General features: G+C 36.6%; 2 protein-coding genes and 1 long non-coding RNA gene across 10 annotated transcripts in view; 2 read left to right on the top strand and 1 right to left on the bottom strand.

The window, feature by feature from the left end:
- The window catches only part of LOC132562548 (tyrosine-protein kinase Fer-like), a 36,618-nt gene extending 35,429 nt beyond the window's left edge, over positions 1 to 1,189 (bottom strand). The window contains exon 1 of the mRNA XM_060227293.1: positions 1,164 to 1,189. The gene's annotated coding sequence lies outside the window, so the exon portion shown is untranslated. The remainder of the gene's footprint in view (positions 1 to 1,163) is intronic.
- Positions 1,190 to 1,409: 220 nt separating this feature from the next.
- LOC132562545 (F-box/LRR-repeat protein 17-like) lies at positions 1,410 to 16,940 on the top strand. The gene is made up of 7 exons (XM_060227290.1): positions 1,410 to 1,442; positions 3,036 to 4,571; positions 5,862 to 5,976; positions 8,044 to 8,175; positions 13,379 to 13,486; positions 14,936 to 15,143; positions 16,509 to 16,940. The coding sequence occupies exons 2-7, from the start codon at positions 3,118 to 3,120 to the stop codon at positions 16,817 to 16,819; spliced, it is 2,328 nt and encodes a 775-aa protein (XP_060083273.1). The 5' UTR covers positions 1,410 to 1,442; positions 3,036 to 3,117; the 3' UTR covers positions 16,820 to 16,940.
- On the top strand, positions 8,504 to 12,881 carry LOC132562546 (uncharacterized). 8 transcript variants are annotated; one of them, XR_009554767.1, is made up of 10 exons: positions 8,504 to 8,770; positions 8,823 to 9,429; positions 9,674 to 9,827; positions 9,941 to 9,990; positions 10,916 to 11,099; positions 11,213 to 11,554; positions 11,799 to 11,902; positions 11,985 to 12,115; positions 12,304 to 12,353; positions 12,386 to 12,881. It is a non-coding gene; the product is annotated as an uncharacterized LOC132562546 (long non-coding RNA). The 8 variants fall into 8 exon arrangements; XR_009554766.1 differs by lacking the exons at positions 12,304 to 12,353; positions 12,386 to 12,881 and adding an exon at positions 12,148 to 12,259 and having other exon boundaries at positions 8,823 to 8,926; positions 9,008 to 9,429; XR_009554765.1 differs by lacking the exons at positions 12,304 to 12,353; positions 12,386 to 12,881 and adding an exon at positions 12,148 to 12,259 and having other exon boundaries at positions 8,823 to 9,163; positions 9,326 to 9,429.
- Positions 16,941 to 18,855: the final 1,915 nt, after the last annotated feature.

The following is an 18,855-nucleotide window of genomic DNA, read 5'->3' as shown; positions in this document are numbered from 1 at the left end:
GTTCAGATTCTGTTGTAGGACTCCTAAATATTTGGTCTTGTAAACATTAAGTTTAACTATTGCTGGAAACCCAAGGTTTTCTTAGTACAAAGTGTATTAAAATTGTGACTATCAACTAGTGGTAATGTTGCATCTCTTGACAACATTACAATTTTGTTATATTGTTTTGTCCTAGCTGGGAATGAAGACGTAAATGGTATCAATATATCAGCAGGTACTGGAGCAGCATATCTACCTATACATATATAGGGCAAATGTAAACAACTCAAAAATACTTTGTCGTGACATGGTTGCACATAAAAATAGTCACATATCTAGTGAGTTGACAAAATGAATGTTTCTTGTCATTAGACATCATTTCCGGAGAATTGACTCAATTTTGTTACTGTACATTTTGGTACTTGCATCCCTTTATTGACATGTTCACATGATCAGACATAAATTTCCTTCATTCATTATTGTAACACCACATATCGTTCTTGCTTCCACCACAAAATAATCATTTTCATTGCTTGTTATATTTTATTTGCATCAGGCTGAATGCATCTGTGGCCTGAATCTGCATCAGAGGGATGCTTATCTGCAGTCAATACAAGGAGTTAATGACGCTATATTGGATGGACTCGCTATAGAGTTTGATCCCAAATAGTAAGTGTATGGAATTGAGCAAAAAAGCCTAAACCTTAAACTTCATTAAACTGACTTGCATGATTTGTCATCAATTTTTTTTCAGTCTGCACAAAAGAAAAAAGACTTGAGCTATATGTTTAAATTTGCCCTATACATGTATAATCATATTTGCCTATATAGCCAGATTTGCCGGTATTTCTGAACCTGGTCAACACTAATATAAAACTAACCAATCTTCCTTATGATCAACTGTATCTGTTAGACTTTCTAACCTTAAAGATCCACAGATGCACTTCAAGCTGAACAGTTTTAAGCTTACCTACCTTGTGACTCGGTATAATACATGGTAATAAGTCCCTAACCAGCCCCGCCCACTCAATCCGACCCATCCAACTCGCCCCCGCCCCCACAAATCTGTAACTTACTAAACTTGCAAGTACCCGGCCCGTGTATAGATGGCTGGGTTACGTCGTTCTTATACAGTGCTTCAAATAAAAAATCATGAAAGTTCCATTGTTTCAACATATACTCACAATTAACATGCAAGCTCATCATTCATGTCCAAATTATTATTCTACTTCTGGAATTTCTTTCCTATAAAGTTTGGGACGATTACTCAGTTTTTACTTCCGCTTTACATATGAGAAAAACGTCTGAGCTTTTGAGTTCTTTGTGATCGGGATGTTTCGGATGTTTACATAACATTTGAGAATGACTCGCATGTTCCCCTATTCCGAACATCACACACACACCATTCGATTACGTTTTACACAGGCACCTGTTTCCAACAGAATACGTTTTGAGGAACACTGGTAATGATAGTTTCCTACTAAGATTATAGTTATTTGTTTCAATCATGATTCGTAAATGAAACAAACGCGGACTTAAGTATATTTTCGATCATGTGCAAGTTTTCTTCAGAGCTTATTTGTGATCGTTGAAGTCCAGGATTTATTGTGTTGTTGCGTGGGCGTTGTCGGAATAAAGGACACACGTCTGGTTGAAGTATTAGAATTATATATATATATATTGTTATTTGTTGCACAGCTTTTACTATTTAGATAACAGGGATCTATTTCTTATACAATGACGGGTTTCTTTTAAAATTGTTTCACAATATCCTGCTATTATTTTATGCCTTACAATGTCATTCAGCCAGTGAGAACAGCGTAGTTATGTATATTTTTAGCCCTATTAATTAATTATCAGTTTGTTTTTATTTTAATCAAACTTTGCTGATCTTTAAATGCCATTGAGTTATCTTATTGTCAGAGCCATTTAATTCATACCCATATTGTGAGGTTCATTGATATATAGATGTAGGTTTATAATTTTGAAACAGCAATGCAGTCCAATAGCTAGCTTTAATTAATTTTGTGGCTGAAGGGATTGAGTGTCACGTACATGTTCTCAAGGTAAGCAACAATGATCAAGGTTATCTGCTGGATGGTGGCAACTCCATGTTACAGTCAATGCATGTTACATTTGATGGCAGTGATTGGGAAGGTATGTCCTGTAAACTGCCCTCAAACAGCATGGCAGTACAATGTTTCCGTAGACTTGTTGGGTGACCATTTTCAAGGGATGCCTGAAGTGGCACTGCTATTAGATGGACAGTTATGTGTTGGGAATGCCAGTTAATAGACCGCTCAGTTACAGAGAGGTTTTCTTCAGTGTGATCAGTTGAACATAAGGCTATAGCTAGTAAGACTGAAGTCCCAGGTTCAAATCCTAGTGAAGGAATTGAAATTATTAATGACCTCTGTTGTATTTAAATAAGCAACACACTTGATTATATATGGTGATAACTAATGATGAAGATTAACATTCTTTGTTAAACGTGCAACAGTTTTATTGCACTCTGAATTATGGTGACATAATTTACCTTAGACAGGGTTTAGGGCCTTTTTCCTGTATCATAGAACAAGAACAGATCCCTGTTCAAGTATCACCATTTTACATTTTCTATATATCAAAATAGTTCTGAACATTTGCTGATTTTTACCAAAAAACATTTTTTCAAAGATATATCACTATGGTATCAACTTGATTACATGTATAAAAAGAGTGTAGTCAAGGGGAACAACTCTAATAGTATTTCTAGCTAGGTGATGGGTATGTCACCTAGCATCAGTTCTTTGCTTTACAGTTTTGGTTTAGGTTTAGAAAATGAGGAATTTATTAGGAGACGGACTCTCAGAAAGTAGAATGTCCTTTAAGTTGTACAAATTATTTCATTTTTATCATGCATTTTGAAAGACTTATTCGTGGTACTAAAAGATTTTATAACAGTAGTGTTCTATTTTGTTGTCATTGTATTAGATTTACATTTACAAATTCGATTTATTTTTATCAAATGATTGATATTTAAAATATGATAAAAGATTTATCTTTCTTTTTTTCAGAATTCTGGTCATGTGACATGTAAGATACTGATCATGTGACACTTCAGACTTGCCCGTAGTATCCGAAGTTTTAAGCTTGAAAATGGCATCAGATCAACAAGACCCAACAAGAATGCAAACAGATAACAAATCTGACATTTTGTCTGAAAATCAGTCAGAAGGAAGTCTTCTGTGTGATGCAACAAAGTCTAATCAATCAGAGGGATGTTTGTATGATGACAGGACATCAATTGACCAATTAGAAGAACACTGTCCTGAGGAAAGATTTACAAACCCATGCAAAAGGAAGAGAGTACCGTCGACTGAATACCTAGACGCCATTGACAAAACAGAGGATATCAATAATTATTTTGAATCACTTCCAAAAACAGAAAGTATTAAAAATCACACTTGTGCAAACCTTCTTAAAACTAGATCACTTGGTGTAGAAGGGTCATCATTGGTTCAAGGGTCATCTTCTTCGGAAAGGCCAAGGTCATTTGAAAGAGGTCATGGACATGAGTGCAATTTAACAAGATATTCTTGTCCTAGAACTGATAAATCTGATAACTCAGGTTTTGATTCAGAAATTTGTGTTACAGAACATGTTACCGTTTCTACTGCTTCTCAGTGTGTTTCTAGTCAAATTTCATCTTATGGAGATGATGAGACGGGGGAGACATTGTGTCCCATTAGATCTAAAGGTGAATCGCCGCCCATTGTAAATAATTCATCACATCAAGGTGTTTATAGTGACATAGACAGCACATCAACTTCAAATCATAACGATAATAAATTTCATTGTGGGACAGATCACCTTTGTCTATCTGGTACAGGGAATTCAGTGTTAACATCATCTTCCATTAGGAAACCATTTTCTATATCAACAGCTACATCGTCATCAGCATCTAAACCAGACTTAATGTCTAATTCTGGTGAAATATCAAAACCATTACAAGAAACAGAAGCATTATTTTCATCACCAAACTCTTCAACACCATCACCAAACTCATCTACTTCATCACCGAAGCAGACATTTTCTATTTCTGTGATGTCATCTACGTCTTCAACATCACAGAGGCCTGTGTTTCCTCGAGGGTTTCCACAACCAGAAGTTGTGTCGCAGCCGATGCGAGGATTTCCAGGTGTCATTGTCAACACATACAATTTTGAAATTCCTATGAATAAGGAAACAACTAATATGAGTTGCAGGTCAAAAACTTGTGAAGATGATGGTGCAACTGATTCAACCGTCCACTTTAATATTCCATCATATCTATTGATACAGATTTTCCAGCATCTGTCAATGTATGACTTGTTACATAATGTTTCCAGTGTTTGCAAACTATGGTATACTATCTCTCATGACCCAGACCTTTGGCGTGTCATTGACCTTCGGAACCAGGTCAAGGTCACTGATGTGGTGATGAAGAACTTGACCTCCTACAGTGATAGAGTGATTTATCTAAATATTTCTGACATTGTAACAATCTCTGAGGATTGTCTTGTAAGCACTGTTACGACCTGTAAACACCTAAAAACATTGAAACTCTCAAGGTGAGTATAGTTGTAGAGATAAATCTTAGATGTAGAGTTAAATATGTTGAGGCAACTAGAAAAGGTACTGGGATTTTTTCGTGTTAGATTTTGAATAATTTACATTCTGCATACACTTGTCTTCAAGTGTGAAATTTAAACAATTTGATAACAGTAACACTTACTGATGTTTGTCTCCAGAAGAGCCTCCATAGTTTGATATTTCCTATTGGGTTGATGCTGATGTTGAAACTTCATATCCTCTATTTGATATGTATGAGAAAAACAAGATTCGTAAAAAAAATGATCAGATAAAGATGTAAATCAAGAAATCAACTCTTAATAGTTCTAAACCTTCCCCAGCTTACAGCCTGTATATCTATACCTACAACATATATATAAACCTTCCCCAGCTTACAGCCTGTATATCTATACCTACAACATATATATAAACCTTCACCAGCTTACAGCCTGTATATCTATACCTACAACATATATATAAACCTTCACCAGCTTACAGCCTGTATATCTATACCTACAACATATATATATAAACCTTCACCAGCTTACAGCCTGTATATCTATACCTACAACATATATATATAAACCTTCCCCAGCTTACAGCCTGTATATCTATACCTACAATATATATATAAACCTTCTCCAGCTTACAGCCTGTATATCTATACCTACAACATATATATAAACCTTCCCCAGCTTACAGCCTGTATATCTATACCTACAACATATATATAAACATTCCCCAGCTTACAGCCTGTATATCTATACCTACAATATATATATAAACCTTCACCAGCTTACAGCCTGTATATCTATACCTACAATATATATATAAACCTTCTCCAGCTTACAGCCTGTATATCTATACCTACAATATATATATAAACCTTCACCAGCTTACAGCCTGTATATCTATACCTACAACATATATATAAACCTTCCCCAGCTTACAGCCTGTATATCTATACCTACAATATATATATAAACTTTCACCAGCTTACAGCCTGTATATCTATACCTACAACATATATATAAACCTTCCCCAGCTTACAGCCTGTATATCTATACCTACAATATCTATATAAACCTTCACCAGCTTACAGCCTGTATATATATATATCTCGTAGAAAAAGAATCAGATCATTGCTGTCTCTATTTTTCAATTTCAAGGACATTATTGTGATTTCATTCTACTATTGACAATCCTCCCATCTTTGAGGTTATTTATTGATGAAGTCTAGCAAATGTTGTCTGTGAAATTAAAAATGTTCTGGTTGTTTGCCCTGACAGGTGTATAGCTGTGACGTCTGACAAAGTACTGACAGCTATCGGTGAAAATTGCCATAATCTACGAAATATTCATCTGGAAGTTTGCTACAGGATCACTGACAAAGGCCTTGAGGCAGTAAGTTATGAATTACTTTATAGATATATCTCAGGTCTATAAGGATTCCATTTGTCCACATAAAATTCAAATCAAATTTGCAAAGGGTATCAGGGCATCTCTTACCAAAACATATTTGTCAAACAGATTCATGTCATACACTGTATTCCGTCGAAAAAAAGAAAAGGAAACAATGTCATGTCACTGTCTGAGCAAAGTTGTTACTTCCAGTTGGAAATTCATCTGTCTGAAAAGTAAATTATTTGCAGGATATCTCCATTATTGGCCTAGTGCAAACAGGGAACAAAATTAATGTTAGACTCCGTACCAAGGAATCATACATTGCCTTTATGGAGACGACGAAACCATCCGATTTAAACACATGCCACTAGTAGCAATGTCTGCAAGTATCCCTGATACTTTACTAATTACAACAGATACGGACTGACAACAAAATCTGTGTATATTATTGATTCCTTCCTAGCGGGATAATGTTAGAATTTAGTTGGTAATGTTTCTTGTTCTTCCATGATTTCTACAATCAGAAACATGATGATTGCAAACATGACTAACAATCAATTACAATTTTCTTGATGTATCACCTTCACTATAAACTTTACCTGAGGTAACAGGCTTGTAATGATTATAACCTATAACTTTATTATATATATATATATATAACTTACCTGAGGTAACAGACTTATTATGATCATAACCTATTCCTTTATTATATATATATAACTTACCTGAGTTAACAGGCTTGTAATGATTATAACCTATACCTTTATTATATATATATATATAACTTACCTGAGGTAACAGGCTTATTATGATTATAACCTATACCTTTATTATATATATATAACTTACCTGAGTTAACAGGCTTGTAATGATTATAACCTATACCTTTATTATATATATATATATATAACTTACCTGAGGTAACAGACTTATAATGATTATAACCTATACCTTTATTATATATATATAACTTACCTGAGGTAACAGACTTATAATGATTATAACCTATTCCTTTATTATATATATATATATAACTTACCTGAGTTAACAGGCTTATTATGATCATAACCTATTCCTTTATTATATATATATATATATATATACTTACCTGAGTTAACAGACTTATAATGATTATAACCTATTCCTTTATTATATATATATATATATATATAACTTACCTGAGTTAACAGACTTATAATGATTATAACCTATTCCTTTATTATATATATATATATATATAACTTACCTGAGGTAACAGACTTATAATGATTATAACCTATACCTTTATTATATATATATATATAACTTACCTGAGTTAACAGGCTTATTATGATCATAACCTATTCCTTTATTATATATATATATATATAACTTACCTGAGGTAACAGACTTATTATGATTATAACCTATGAATTTAGATATTATCATTTATATCAACTTCATATAATGTCTACTATATCCGCTGTATATATTGTTTACCCATTGCTCAATGTAATTGTTGAATTATGACGTCACTTGCTTGTTTACACCTGTCTCCATGACGTCACAATACACTGCCTAGAGATGTTGTTCTGATGACAACTCACCGGGAGTTGAAACATGTTAACAACGCTCCGCAATAAACATCCAGTGTATGGAAGAACCACCATGTTGGACTTACTCCTTTGTACTCACTTAATATCAGCTTTGTATACTGAATACACGGAAGCTTTCGTCACAGTTTAACTTTCTCTTGATTTACCCGAGCTAAGACATATGTTTAATGTGTTTTTGGGCAACTTTGAGGCAGTAAAAATGAACAGTTTTATCCGAGAATAAAAAAAAACTTTTGGCAAATATATCCATCGATGCAGTTAATATGAATTTGGTGGTCGATCAATACGAAAATAAAGTCACAGATAGGTAGTCTGAACTCTTCTGACAGAAATCTTACACAGTAGTTTAACGAAACAATTGCCTGAAGTTTGTGTCATTTGAAATGATTAAAATCACTTATTAAATTTCATATGAATCTTGTATGATATGCTTGATATACAAAACATTATTAAATAGATCTGTTATTAACAGCTGGCTGCTGGGTGTCGGAAACTTGAGGGTGTTCACATCAGTCAGTGCGAGGACGTTGGCAACGAAGGATTGGCTGGTCTGGCGGAGTATTGTCCACTTTTGAGACGATTGTCTGTGGATAGCTGTGCAAAGGTCAGCTGTTATTAGTTTGTTTATCAATATTAATCAACATTACGATTGGCAATAATGTACAAGATGTCTGAATCATCAAACAAACTCTGGCGATTGAAATTTCCCTTAGGTGCTAAACATCTACCTCACCCCAGGACTCCAGGTTTTGTTTAGAGCTATTCCAGTAAAACATCTATCCCCCCAGGACTCCAGGATTTGTTTAGGGCTATTCCACAGGACTCCAGGTTTTGTTTAGGGCTATTCCAGTAAAACATCTACCTCACCCAAGGACTCCAGGTTTTGTTTAGGGCTATTCCAGTAAAACATCTACCTCACCCCAAGGACTCCAGGTTTTGTTTAGGGCTATTCCAGTAAAACATCTACCTCACCCAAGGACTCCAGGTTTTGTTTAGGGCTATTCCAGTAAAACATCTACCTCACCCAAGGACTCCAGGTTTTGTTTAGGGCTATTCCAGTAAACATCTATCCCCCCAGGACTCCAGGTTTTGTTTAGGACTATTCCACAGGACTCCAGGTTTTGTTTAGGGCTATTCCAGTAAACATCTATCCCCCCAGGACTCCAGGTTTTGTTTAGGACTATTCCACAGGACTCCAGGTTTTGTTTAGGACTATTCCAGTAAAACATCTACCTCACCCAAGGACTCCAGGTTTTGTTTAGGGCTATTCCAGTAAAACATCTACCTCACCCAAGGACTCCAGGTTTTGTTTAGGGCTATTCCAGTAAAACATCTACCTCACCCAAGGACTCCAGGTTTTGTTTAGGGCTATTCCAGTAAACATCTATCCCCCCAGGACTCCAGGTTTTGTTTAGGACTATTCCACAGGACTCCAGGTTTTGTTTAGGGCTATTCCAGTAAAACATCTACCTCACCCAAGGACTCCAGGTTTTGTTTAGGGCTATTCCAGTAAAACATCTACCTCACCCAAGGACTCCAGGTTTTGTTTAGGGCTATTCCAGTAAAACATCTACCTCACCCAAGGACTCCAGGTTTTGTTTAGGGCTATTCCAGTAAACATCTATCCCCCCAGGACTCCAGGTTTTGTTTAGGACTATTCCACAGGACTCCAGGTTTTGTTTAGGGCTATTCCAGTAAACATCTATCCCCCCAGGACTCCAGGTTTTGTTTAGGACTATTCCACAGGACTCCAGGTTTTGTTTAGGGCTATTCCAGTAAAACATCTACCTCACCCAAGGACTCCAGGTTTTGTTTAGGGCTATTCCAGTAAAACATCTACCTCACCCAAGGACTCCAGGTTTTGTTTAGGGCTATTCCAGTAAACATCTATCACCCCAGGACTCCAGGTTTTGTTTAGGACTATTCCACAGGACTCCAGGTTTTGTTTAAGGCTATTCCAGTAAACATCTATCCCCCCAGGACTCCAGGTTTTGTTTAGGACTATTCCACAGGACTCCAGGTTTTGTTTAGGGCTATTCCAGTAAAACATCTATCCCCCCAGGACTCCAGGTTTTGTTTAGGACTATTCCACAGGACTCCAGGTTTTGTTTAGGGCTATTCCAGTAAAACATCTACCTCACCCAAGGACTCCAGGTTTTGTTTAGGGCTATTCCAGTAAAACATCTACCTCACCCAAGGACTCCAGGTTTTGTTTAGGGCTATTCCAGTAAAACATCTATCCCCCCAGGACTCCAGGTTTTGTTTAGGACTATTCCACAGGACTCCAGGTTGTGTTTAGGGCTATTCCAGTAAACATCTATCCCCCCAGGACTCCAGGTTTTGTTTAGGACTATTCCACAGGACTCCAGGTTTTGTTTAGGGCTATTCCAGTAAAACATCTATCCCCCCAGGACTCCAGGTTTTGTTTAGGACTATTCCACAGGACTCCAGGTTTTGTTTAGGGCTATTCCAGTAAAACATCTATCTCACCCCAGGACTCCAGGTTTTGTTTAGGGCTATTCCAGTAAAACATCTACCTCACCCAAGGACTCCAGGTTTTGTTTAGGGCTATTCCAGTAAAACATCTACCTCACCCAAGGACTCCAGGTTTTGTTTAGGGCTATTCCAGTAAAACATCTACCTCACCCAAGGACTCCAGGTTTTGTTTAGGGCTATTCCAGTAAACATCTATCCCCCCAGGACTCCAGGTTTTGTTTAGGACTATTCCAGTAACACATCCCCCTCACCCACGGTAGCCACGTTTTGTTTAGGGCTATTCCAGTAAAACATCTACCTCACCCAAGGACTCCAGGTTTTGTTTAGGGCTATTCCAGTAAAACATCTACCTCACCCAAGGACTCCAGGTTTTGTTTAGGGCTATTCCAGTAAAACATCTACCTCACCCAAGGACTCCAGGTTTTGTTTAGGGCTATTCCAGTAAACATCTATCCCCCCAGGACTCCAGGTTTTGTTTAGGACTATTCCACAGGACTCCAGGTTTTGTTTAGGGCTATTCCAGTAAACATCTATCCCCCCAGGACTCCAGGTTTTGTTTAGGACTATTCCACAGGACTCCAGGTTTTGTTTAGGGCTATTCCAGTAAAACATCTACCTCACCCAAGGACTCCAGGTTTTGTTTAGGGCTATTCCAGTAAAACATCTACCTCACCCAAGGACTCCAGGTTTTGTTTAGGGCTATTCCAGTAAACATCTATCCCCCCAGGACTCCAGGTTTTGTTTAGGACTATTCCACAGGACTCCAGGTTTTGTTTAAGGCTATTCCAGTAAACATCTATCCCCCCAGGACTCCAGGTTTTGTTTAGGACTATTCCACAGGACTCCAGGTTTTGTTTAGGGCTATTCCAGTAAAACATCTATCCCCCCAGGACTCCAGGTTTTGTTTAGGACTATTCCACAGGACTCCAGGTTTTGTTTAGGGCTATTCCAGTAAAACATCTACCTCACCCAAGGACTCCAGGTTTTGTTTAGGGCTATTCCAGTAAAACATCTATCCCCCCAGGACTCCAGGTTTTGTTTAGGACTATTCCACAGGACTCCAGGTTTTGTTTAGGGCTATTCCAGTAAACATCTATCCCCCCAGGACTCCAGGTTTTGTTTAGGACTATTCCACAGGACTCCAGGTTTTGTTTAGGGCTATTCCAGTAAAACATCTATCCCCCCAGGACTCCAGGTTTTGTTTAGGACTATTCCACAGGACTCCAGGTTTTGTTTAGGGCTATTCCAGTAAAACATCTATCTCACCCCAGGACTCCAGGTTTTGTTTAGGGCTATTCCAGTAAAACATCTACCTCACCCAAGGACTCCAGGTTTTGTTTAGGGCTATTCCAGTAAAACATCTACCTCACCCAAGGACTCCAGGTTTTGTTTAGGGCTATTCCAGTAAAACATCTACCTCACCCAAGGACTCCAGGTTTTGTTTAGGGCTATTCCAGTAAAACATCTACCTCACCCAAGGACTCCAGGTTTTGTTTAGGGCTATTCCAGTAAACATCTATCCCCCCAGGACTCCAGGTTTTGTTTAGGACTATTCCACAGGACTCCAGGTTTTGTTTAGGGCTATTCCAGTAAACATCTATCCCCCCAGGACTCCAGGTTTTGTTTAGGACTATTCCACAGGACTCCAGGTTTTGTTTAGGGCTATTCCAGTAAAACATCTATCCCCCCAGGACTCCAGGTTTTGTTTAGGACTATTCCACAGGACTCCAGGTTTTGTTTAGGGCTATTCCAGTAAAACATCTACCTCACCCAAGGACTCCAGGTTTTGTTTAGGGCTATTCCAGTAAAACATCTACCTCACCCAAGGACTCCAGGTTTTGTTTAGGGCTATTCCAGTAAAACATCTATCCCCCCAGGACTCCAGGTTTTGTTTAGGACTATTCCACAGGACTCCAGGTTTTGTTTAGGGCTATTCCAGTAAACATCTATCCCCCCAGGACTCCAGGTTTTGTTTAGGACTATTCCACAGGACTCCAGGTTTTGTTTAGGGCTATTCCAGTAAAACATCTATCCCCCCAGGACTCCAGGTTTTGTTTAGGACTATTCCACAGGACTCCAGGTTTTGTTTAGGGCTATTCCAGTAAAACATCTATCTCACCCCAGGACTCCAGGTTTTGTTTAGGGCTATTCCAGTAAAACATCTACCTCACCTCAGGACTCCAGGTTTTGTTTAGGGCTATTCCAGTAAAACATCTACCTCACCTCAGGACTCCAGGTTTTGTTTAGGGCTATTCCAGTAAAACATCTATCCCCCCAGGACTCCAGGTTTTGTTTAGGACTATTCCACAGGACTCCAGGTTTTGTTTAGGGCTATTCCAGTAAAACATCTATCTCACCCCAGGACTCCCAGTTTTGTTTAGGACTATTCCACAGGACTCAAGGTTTTGTTTAGGGCTATTCCAGTAAACATCTATCTTACCCCAAGACTCCAGGTTTTGTTTAGGGCTGTTCAAGCAAAAAATCTATCCCAACCAGAAATTTAATTGATAATTTACTTAGAATTAATAGGCCGGAAACCAAATCATAGATAGTAATCATTTATATTGTAGTCCTGGGGTCAAGTAAATGTTTTATTGTAATGGTCCTTGAGTGCCTGAGTGATAGAGCATCGGACACTGGTTCTTACCTCAAACTCATATCCCTTGTGTGTATTTCTCCATGTTCCACAAGCAATGAGGTCACAGACAGCAGTGTTACAGTAGTCCTCACTGAAAATACCTTACAGCAGGAAAGCTAAAAATGCCAAGGGAGATAACTTTGTAAAAGAAAGGTAGATAATGTGGGAAAAGGAAAAATTGGGATATCATGCATTGATATGATAATGAAGCTTATTTAGAAATAATTAAGTCATCTTAGAGTGTTGGAAGAAGTCCTACACATAAAACAAATTTTAACAATACATTTTGTAACTGTAAAACCCAAATTGGTTTAATGATATCAAGATTCTTTGTGATCGTACACTTAAATTGTAACTCATAAAAAAGTGCCTTCCTTGAAATTATATACTGCTGCTGTACTTTATTTCAACTTCATTGATGTCTGTACAAAATCTAATTTTCATTGCACACTTAAACCTACTTTGAATGCCTACTGGTATATATTTATAGATATGGTATCTATGAAGATGTCAGGTCCCAGTTAATGCAGTTCATAGTCCATGAACCTCAACCACCTGTCTATAAAGGCCATTGTTCTGCTACCTTTTGATCTTTACAGACTGGTTTCATGGTATATATATTTTCCTGTGTGATTTGAAATAAATCTTGTACAATTTTGACTTTACGTTGAAGGTTCAGGATGAGGGAATCATTGCTTTGGCCAATGGTTGTCCTGAGTTAAGGTTGGTGAATCTGCACAGTAGCAGCATAGGTGACGCAGGAGCATATCACCTTCAGAAAGTGAGTACACTAGCTTAAGGATGTATGTTACCTATAGATGTTACATGTAATATGTGTTAAATGTTATCTCCCTTTGTGATATGATACCTAACACATTATCACACATATCATCTATCTGTTATCACACATTACATCTATCTGTTATCACACATTACATCTATCTGTTATCACACATTACACCTATCTGTTATCTGTTATCACACATTACATCTATCTGTTATCTGTTATCACACATAACATCTGTTATCTGTTATCACACATTACATCTATCTGTTATCACACATTACATCTATCTGTTATCTGTTATTACACATTACATATACCTGTTATCAAACATTACACCGATCTGTTATCTGTTATCACACATTATACCTATCTGCTATCACACATTACATATACCTGTTTTCAAACATTACACCTATCTGTTATCTGTTTTATACATTACATCTATCTGTTATCTGTTATCACACATTACATCTATCTGTTATCACACATTACATATACCTGTTATCAAACATTACACCTATCTGTTATCTGTTATCACACATTACATCTGTCTGTTATCACACATAACATCTGTTATCTGTTATCACGCATTACATCTATCTGTTACCACACATTACATCTATCTGTTATCACACATTACATATACCTGTTATCACACATTACATCTATCTGTTATCACACATTACATCTATCTGTTATCACACATTACATATACCTGTTATCACACATTACACCTATCTGTTATCTGTTATCACACATTACATCTATCTGTTATCACACATTACATCTGTTATCTGTTATCACACATTACATCTGTCTGTTATCACACTTCTATCTGTTATTACACATTACATCTATCTGTTATCACACATTACATCTGTTATCTGTTATCACACATTACATCTATCTGTTATTACACATTACATCTATCTGTTATTACACATTACATCTATCTGTTATTACACATTACATCTATCTGTTATTACACATTACATCTATCTGTTATTACACATGACATCTGTTATCTGTTATCACACATAACATCTGTCTGTTATCACACATTACATCTGTTATCTGTTATCACACATAACATCTGTCTGTTATCACACTTCTATCTGTTATTACACATTACATCTATCTGTTATTACACATTACATCTATCTGTTATTACACATTACATCTATCTGTTATTACACATTACATCTATCACATCTATCTGTTATTACACATTACATCTATCTGTTATCACACATTACATCTATCTGTTATTACACATTACATCTATCTGTTATCTGTTATTACACATTACATCTATCTGTTATCACACATTACATCTGTCTGTTATCACACATTACATCTTAACATGTTAACCAGACTTTTTTTGATATTTTCCAGCTTAAGTTTCTACAGAACTTAATCGGACGGTTCTGTTTTGTTTTTCAGCTTAAGTTTTTACAGACTTTGGACTTGTCTGCTTCAAATGAGCTGAGCTTACAGACTGTGTGTGCAATTGCACGACATTGTACACAGCTGGAATGTCTGAATCTGTCTCTGAACCGTAACGTGGATGATGGCTGTGTAGAGATGGTTGCCATGCATTGTTCTCACCTGAGGAAACTGTACTGTGTGTCATGTAACATTACTGATACAGGTAAGGCCAAACCTTGTATGATCAACAGTCAACGGTAAGGCTAGACCAGTATAAAGTTATGTTGTCTTTGTGTCAGGTATGATAAACAGGGGCCATGATAGCTCATTTGGTCATTGCATTGGCCTACATAAACACCAAATCCATGGTGGTTTGTGTTTCGCAGAAAGCTGAGAAATGGACCTTTCTGTGCTGATGTTGTTGTGTCCTTGGGCAAGACTCTGTACCCTAATTGCTGTACATGGCATGTGACGGTCCTCCAGTATTTTGTTCAGTGAGGCAGTCACCAGCTGCTACAAGAAGATCCTGCCTTAGTATGACCCTTGTAACTGTTGATAAAGCCAGCAAACAGCTGTGATGAACAGACTTAAGGCTCCTATCATCAATGATGAGAATATGATGCAGTTGAAACCTCATTAACTCAAAATAGCTCGAGTCGAAATTCCGTTTGAGTCGAAACAATTTCCAAGTCCTGATTATTTTCCGTCTTTGTCTTTGTAGTTAGGATGACTCAACATTTGATACTGACGATAAATTACTTGTTTCATTATCCAGTTAAATTTTGGTTTCTTAATAAGTGTCACTGTCCTGTAGTAATGAAATCAATAACTAATATTTGTGCTTGTTTACTAAAGGACAGTAATCAAGTACTTTGTTAGATTTAGTGCTTGTACAATGCAGTGCTGAAAATATTTTTCATTAATAGAGCCTATATTGTGCATGATTTGTCTAGTGCTTGTACAATGTTTTCTGTAACAGGTAAAAACTTTCTACTGCCACGCTTTTGTTTATTCATTCATAGTAAACTCCTGTTAATATGAAATCTAGCTTCGTACATCATTTCTTGTAGGGTATCAATAAGCACATTTTAGGGTTTTTTATTGACATTGTGTAAAATATATGATATCTATGTGCTTTGACAGTTGAGGGAAGGGTGGAGGGAGGGGGGTGGAGTGGGGGGGATGTACACGTGTACAGGATGATGTAAGTACAAATGATGTTGATTGGTATTGTTATTACATGTTTTGCTTGGATGAATAAACAATAAAATTAGGAAGTAGAAATCTATTTGTTTTCTGTTAATTTACTACCATTTTAAATAACAGATTAAACTATGGTATTTGTATCATGGATTACCTTTAGCCTTAACCGTAACGACAATCAAGAAACTGATATTGTCAACCTTATTCAGACACTATCTTTAAGTCACAATTCGGATGAGTTGAAATATTTTCTACAGTCCCTTGAATTTTGAGATGACATGTTTCAATTGTATTTGTCTTTACTATATCTAAGTCAAAATTTATATTGAAGGTGTTTTACTTATGTGTTTTGTATGATCCCTTCTGTAAAACATTGTTTCTGCAGGACTAGAGTACCTTGGCAGATATGGTCAGAGATTAGAACACCTGGACCTAGGCTGGTGTCCCTCAGTCACTGACGCTGGTGTCCGCTTTGTCTCTGCAAACTGTCCAGCCTTACGATACATTGGTCTTATTCGGTGTGACCAGGTGACGTCTGATGGCATTGAAGATCTTGTAGACAAATATCCACATATTAACTATTCTACGTTTATTCTGGAGTCAAGAAAAATCATTGAAATGGCAAGGATGCAGGGCTTCCAGTTCCCCAGCAGTGATGAGAACGAAACTAAATTTCCTGTTTTAGTGCATAAATGATATGGGACAGTAGAGAACAGTAATGTGCAATTGTGTATATCTTCAGAAGAATTTCATGTATTCTTACTTATATAACTCAATATCTTCACAGAAAAAAATAAACAAAGGCTGTTCAAAATCATTTAATATTTTATGAAATTTATTACACAACATTCACTTAATCGTTATTTTGAATCAATGGGTTTACAATTTGTGTAGCCTTAAAGTTTCTATAGTGTATACATGTAAAAGTCAAACAAAATAAACGGTCAGTTAGGTGTGAACTTTCTATCTCCTTAATTCTAATGAACGGTAGACACAAGACATTTTTGTGATATGTTCAAGCATATAAAGCCCTGTCTAATCTGACAATATTGTCTGGGATGTCTGTCGAATTAGCCAGGTGATTTTCACATTAGCGATTTTCACATTAGCTAGGTGATTTTCACATTAGCGATTTTCACATTAGCTAGGTGATTTTCACATTAGCTGGGTGATTTTCACATTAGCTAGGCGATTTTCACATTAGCTAGGTGATTTTCACTAGCTAGGTGATTTTCACATTAGCTGGGTGATTTTCACATTAGCTGGGTGATTTTCACATTAGCTAGGTGATTTTCACATTAGCTTGGTGATTTTCACATTAGCTAGGTGATTTTTACATTAGCTAGGTGATTTTCACATTAGCTTGGTGATTTTCACATTAGCTGGGTGATTTTCACATTAGTGATTTTCACATTAGCTTGGTGATTTTCAGATTAGCTAGGTGATTTTCACATTAGCTAGGTGATTTTCACATTAGTGATTTTCACATTAGCTAGGTGATTTTCACATTGGCTGGGTGATTTTCACATTAGCTAGGTGATTTTCACATTAGCTAGGTGATTTTCACATTAGCTAGGTGATTTTCACATTAGTGATTTTCACATTAGCTAGGTGATTTTCACATTAGCTGGGTGATTTTCACATTAGCTAGGTGATTTTCACATTAGCTAGGTGATTTTCACATTAGCTAGGTGATTTTCAATATGATCACCTTAGTGATTTTCACATTAGCTAGGTGATTTTCACATTAGCTAGGTGATTTTTATTAGTGAATTTCTCATTAGGTGATTTTCACATTAGCTAGTTGATTTTCACATTAGCTAGTTGATTTTCACATGAGTGATTTTCACATTAGGTGATTTTCACATTAGCTAGTTGATTTTCACATTAGCTAGGTGATTTTCAATAGTGATTTTCACATTAGGTGATTTTCACATTAGCTAGGTGATTTTCACATTAGCTAGGTGATTTTCACATTCGCTTGGTGATTTTCACATTAGCTAGGTGATTTTCACATGAGTGATTTTCACATTAGGTGATTTTCACATTAGCTAGTTATTTTCACATTAGCTAGGTGATTTTCACATTAGCTAGTTATTTTCACATTAGCTAGGTTTTCACATTAGATTTTTTCACATTAGCTAGGTGATTTTCACATTAGCTAGGTGATTTTCACATTAGCTAGTGATTTTCACATTAGCACATAGCTAGTGGTGATTTTCACATTAGCTAGGTGATTTTCACATTAGCTGGGTGATTATCACAATAGCTAGGTGATTTTCACATTAGCTAGGTGATTTTCACATTAGCTGGGTGATTTTCACATTAGCTAGGTGATTTTCACATTAGCTGGGTGATTTTCACATTAGCTAGGTGATTTTCACATTAGCTAGGTGATTTTCACATTAGCTAGGTGATTTTCACATTAGCTAGGTGATTTTCACATTAGCTAGGTGATTTTCACATTAGCTAGGTGATTTTCACATTAGCTGGGTGATTTTCACATTAGATAGTTTATTATCAGATTAGATAGGTGATTTTCACATTAGCTGGGTGATTTTCACATTAGCTAGGTGATTTTCACATTAGCTAGGTGATTTTCACATTAGCTAGCTAGGTGATTTTCACATTAGTGATTTTCACATTAGCTGGGTGATTTTCACATTAGCTAGGTGATTTTCACATTTTTCACATTAGGTGATTTTCACAGGTGATTTTCACATTAGCTGGGT

Source organism: Ylistrum balloti, unplaced genomic scaffold (genome assembly GCF_031769215.1).
Source record: "Ylistrum balloti isolate Yb309-2 unplaced genomic scaffold, AGI_CSIRO_Ybal_v1 Utg371444, whole genome shotgun sequence".
Classification (NCBI taxonomy): Eukaryota; Metazoa; Mollusca; class Bivalvia; order Pectinida; family Pectinidae; genus Ylistrum; species Ylistrum balloti.
The sequence above is the reverse complement of the archived record's forward strand: the minus strand, read 5'-3'. Positions and strand labels throughout refer to the sequence as shown.

Coding starts and splice junctions, on each gene's coding strand:
- LOC132562545 (XM_060227290.1), top strand. CDS start 3,118: ATGGCATCAGATCAACAAGACCCAACAAGAATGCAAACAGATAACAAA. Junction 4,572..5,861: donor AAAACATTGAAACTCTCAAG/GTGAGTATAGTT, acceptor TTGCCCTGACAG/GTGTATAGCTGTGACGTCTG. Junction 15,144..16,508: donor ATGTAACATTACTGATACAG/GTAAGGCCAAAC, acceptor TTGTTTCTGCAG/GACTAGAGTACCTTGGCAGA.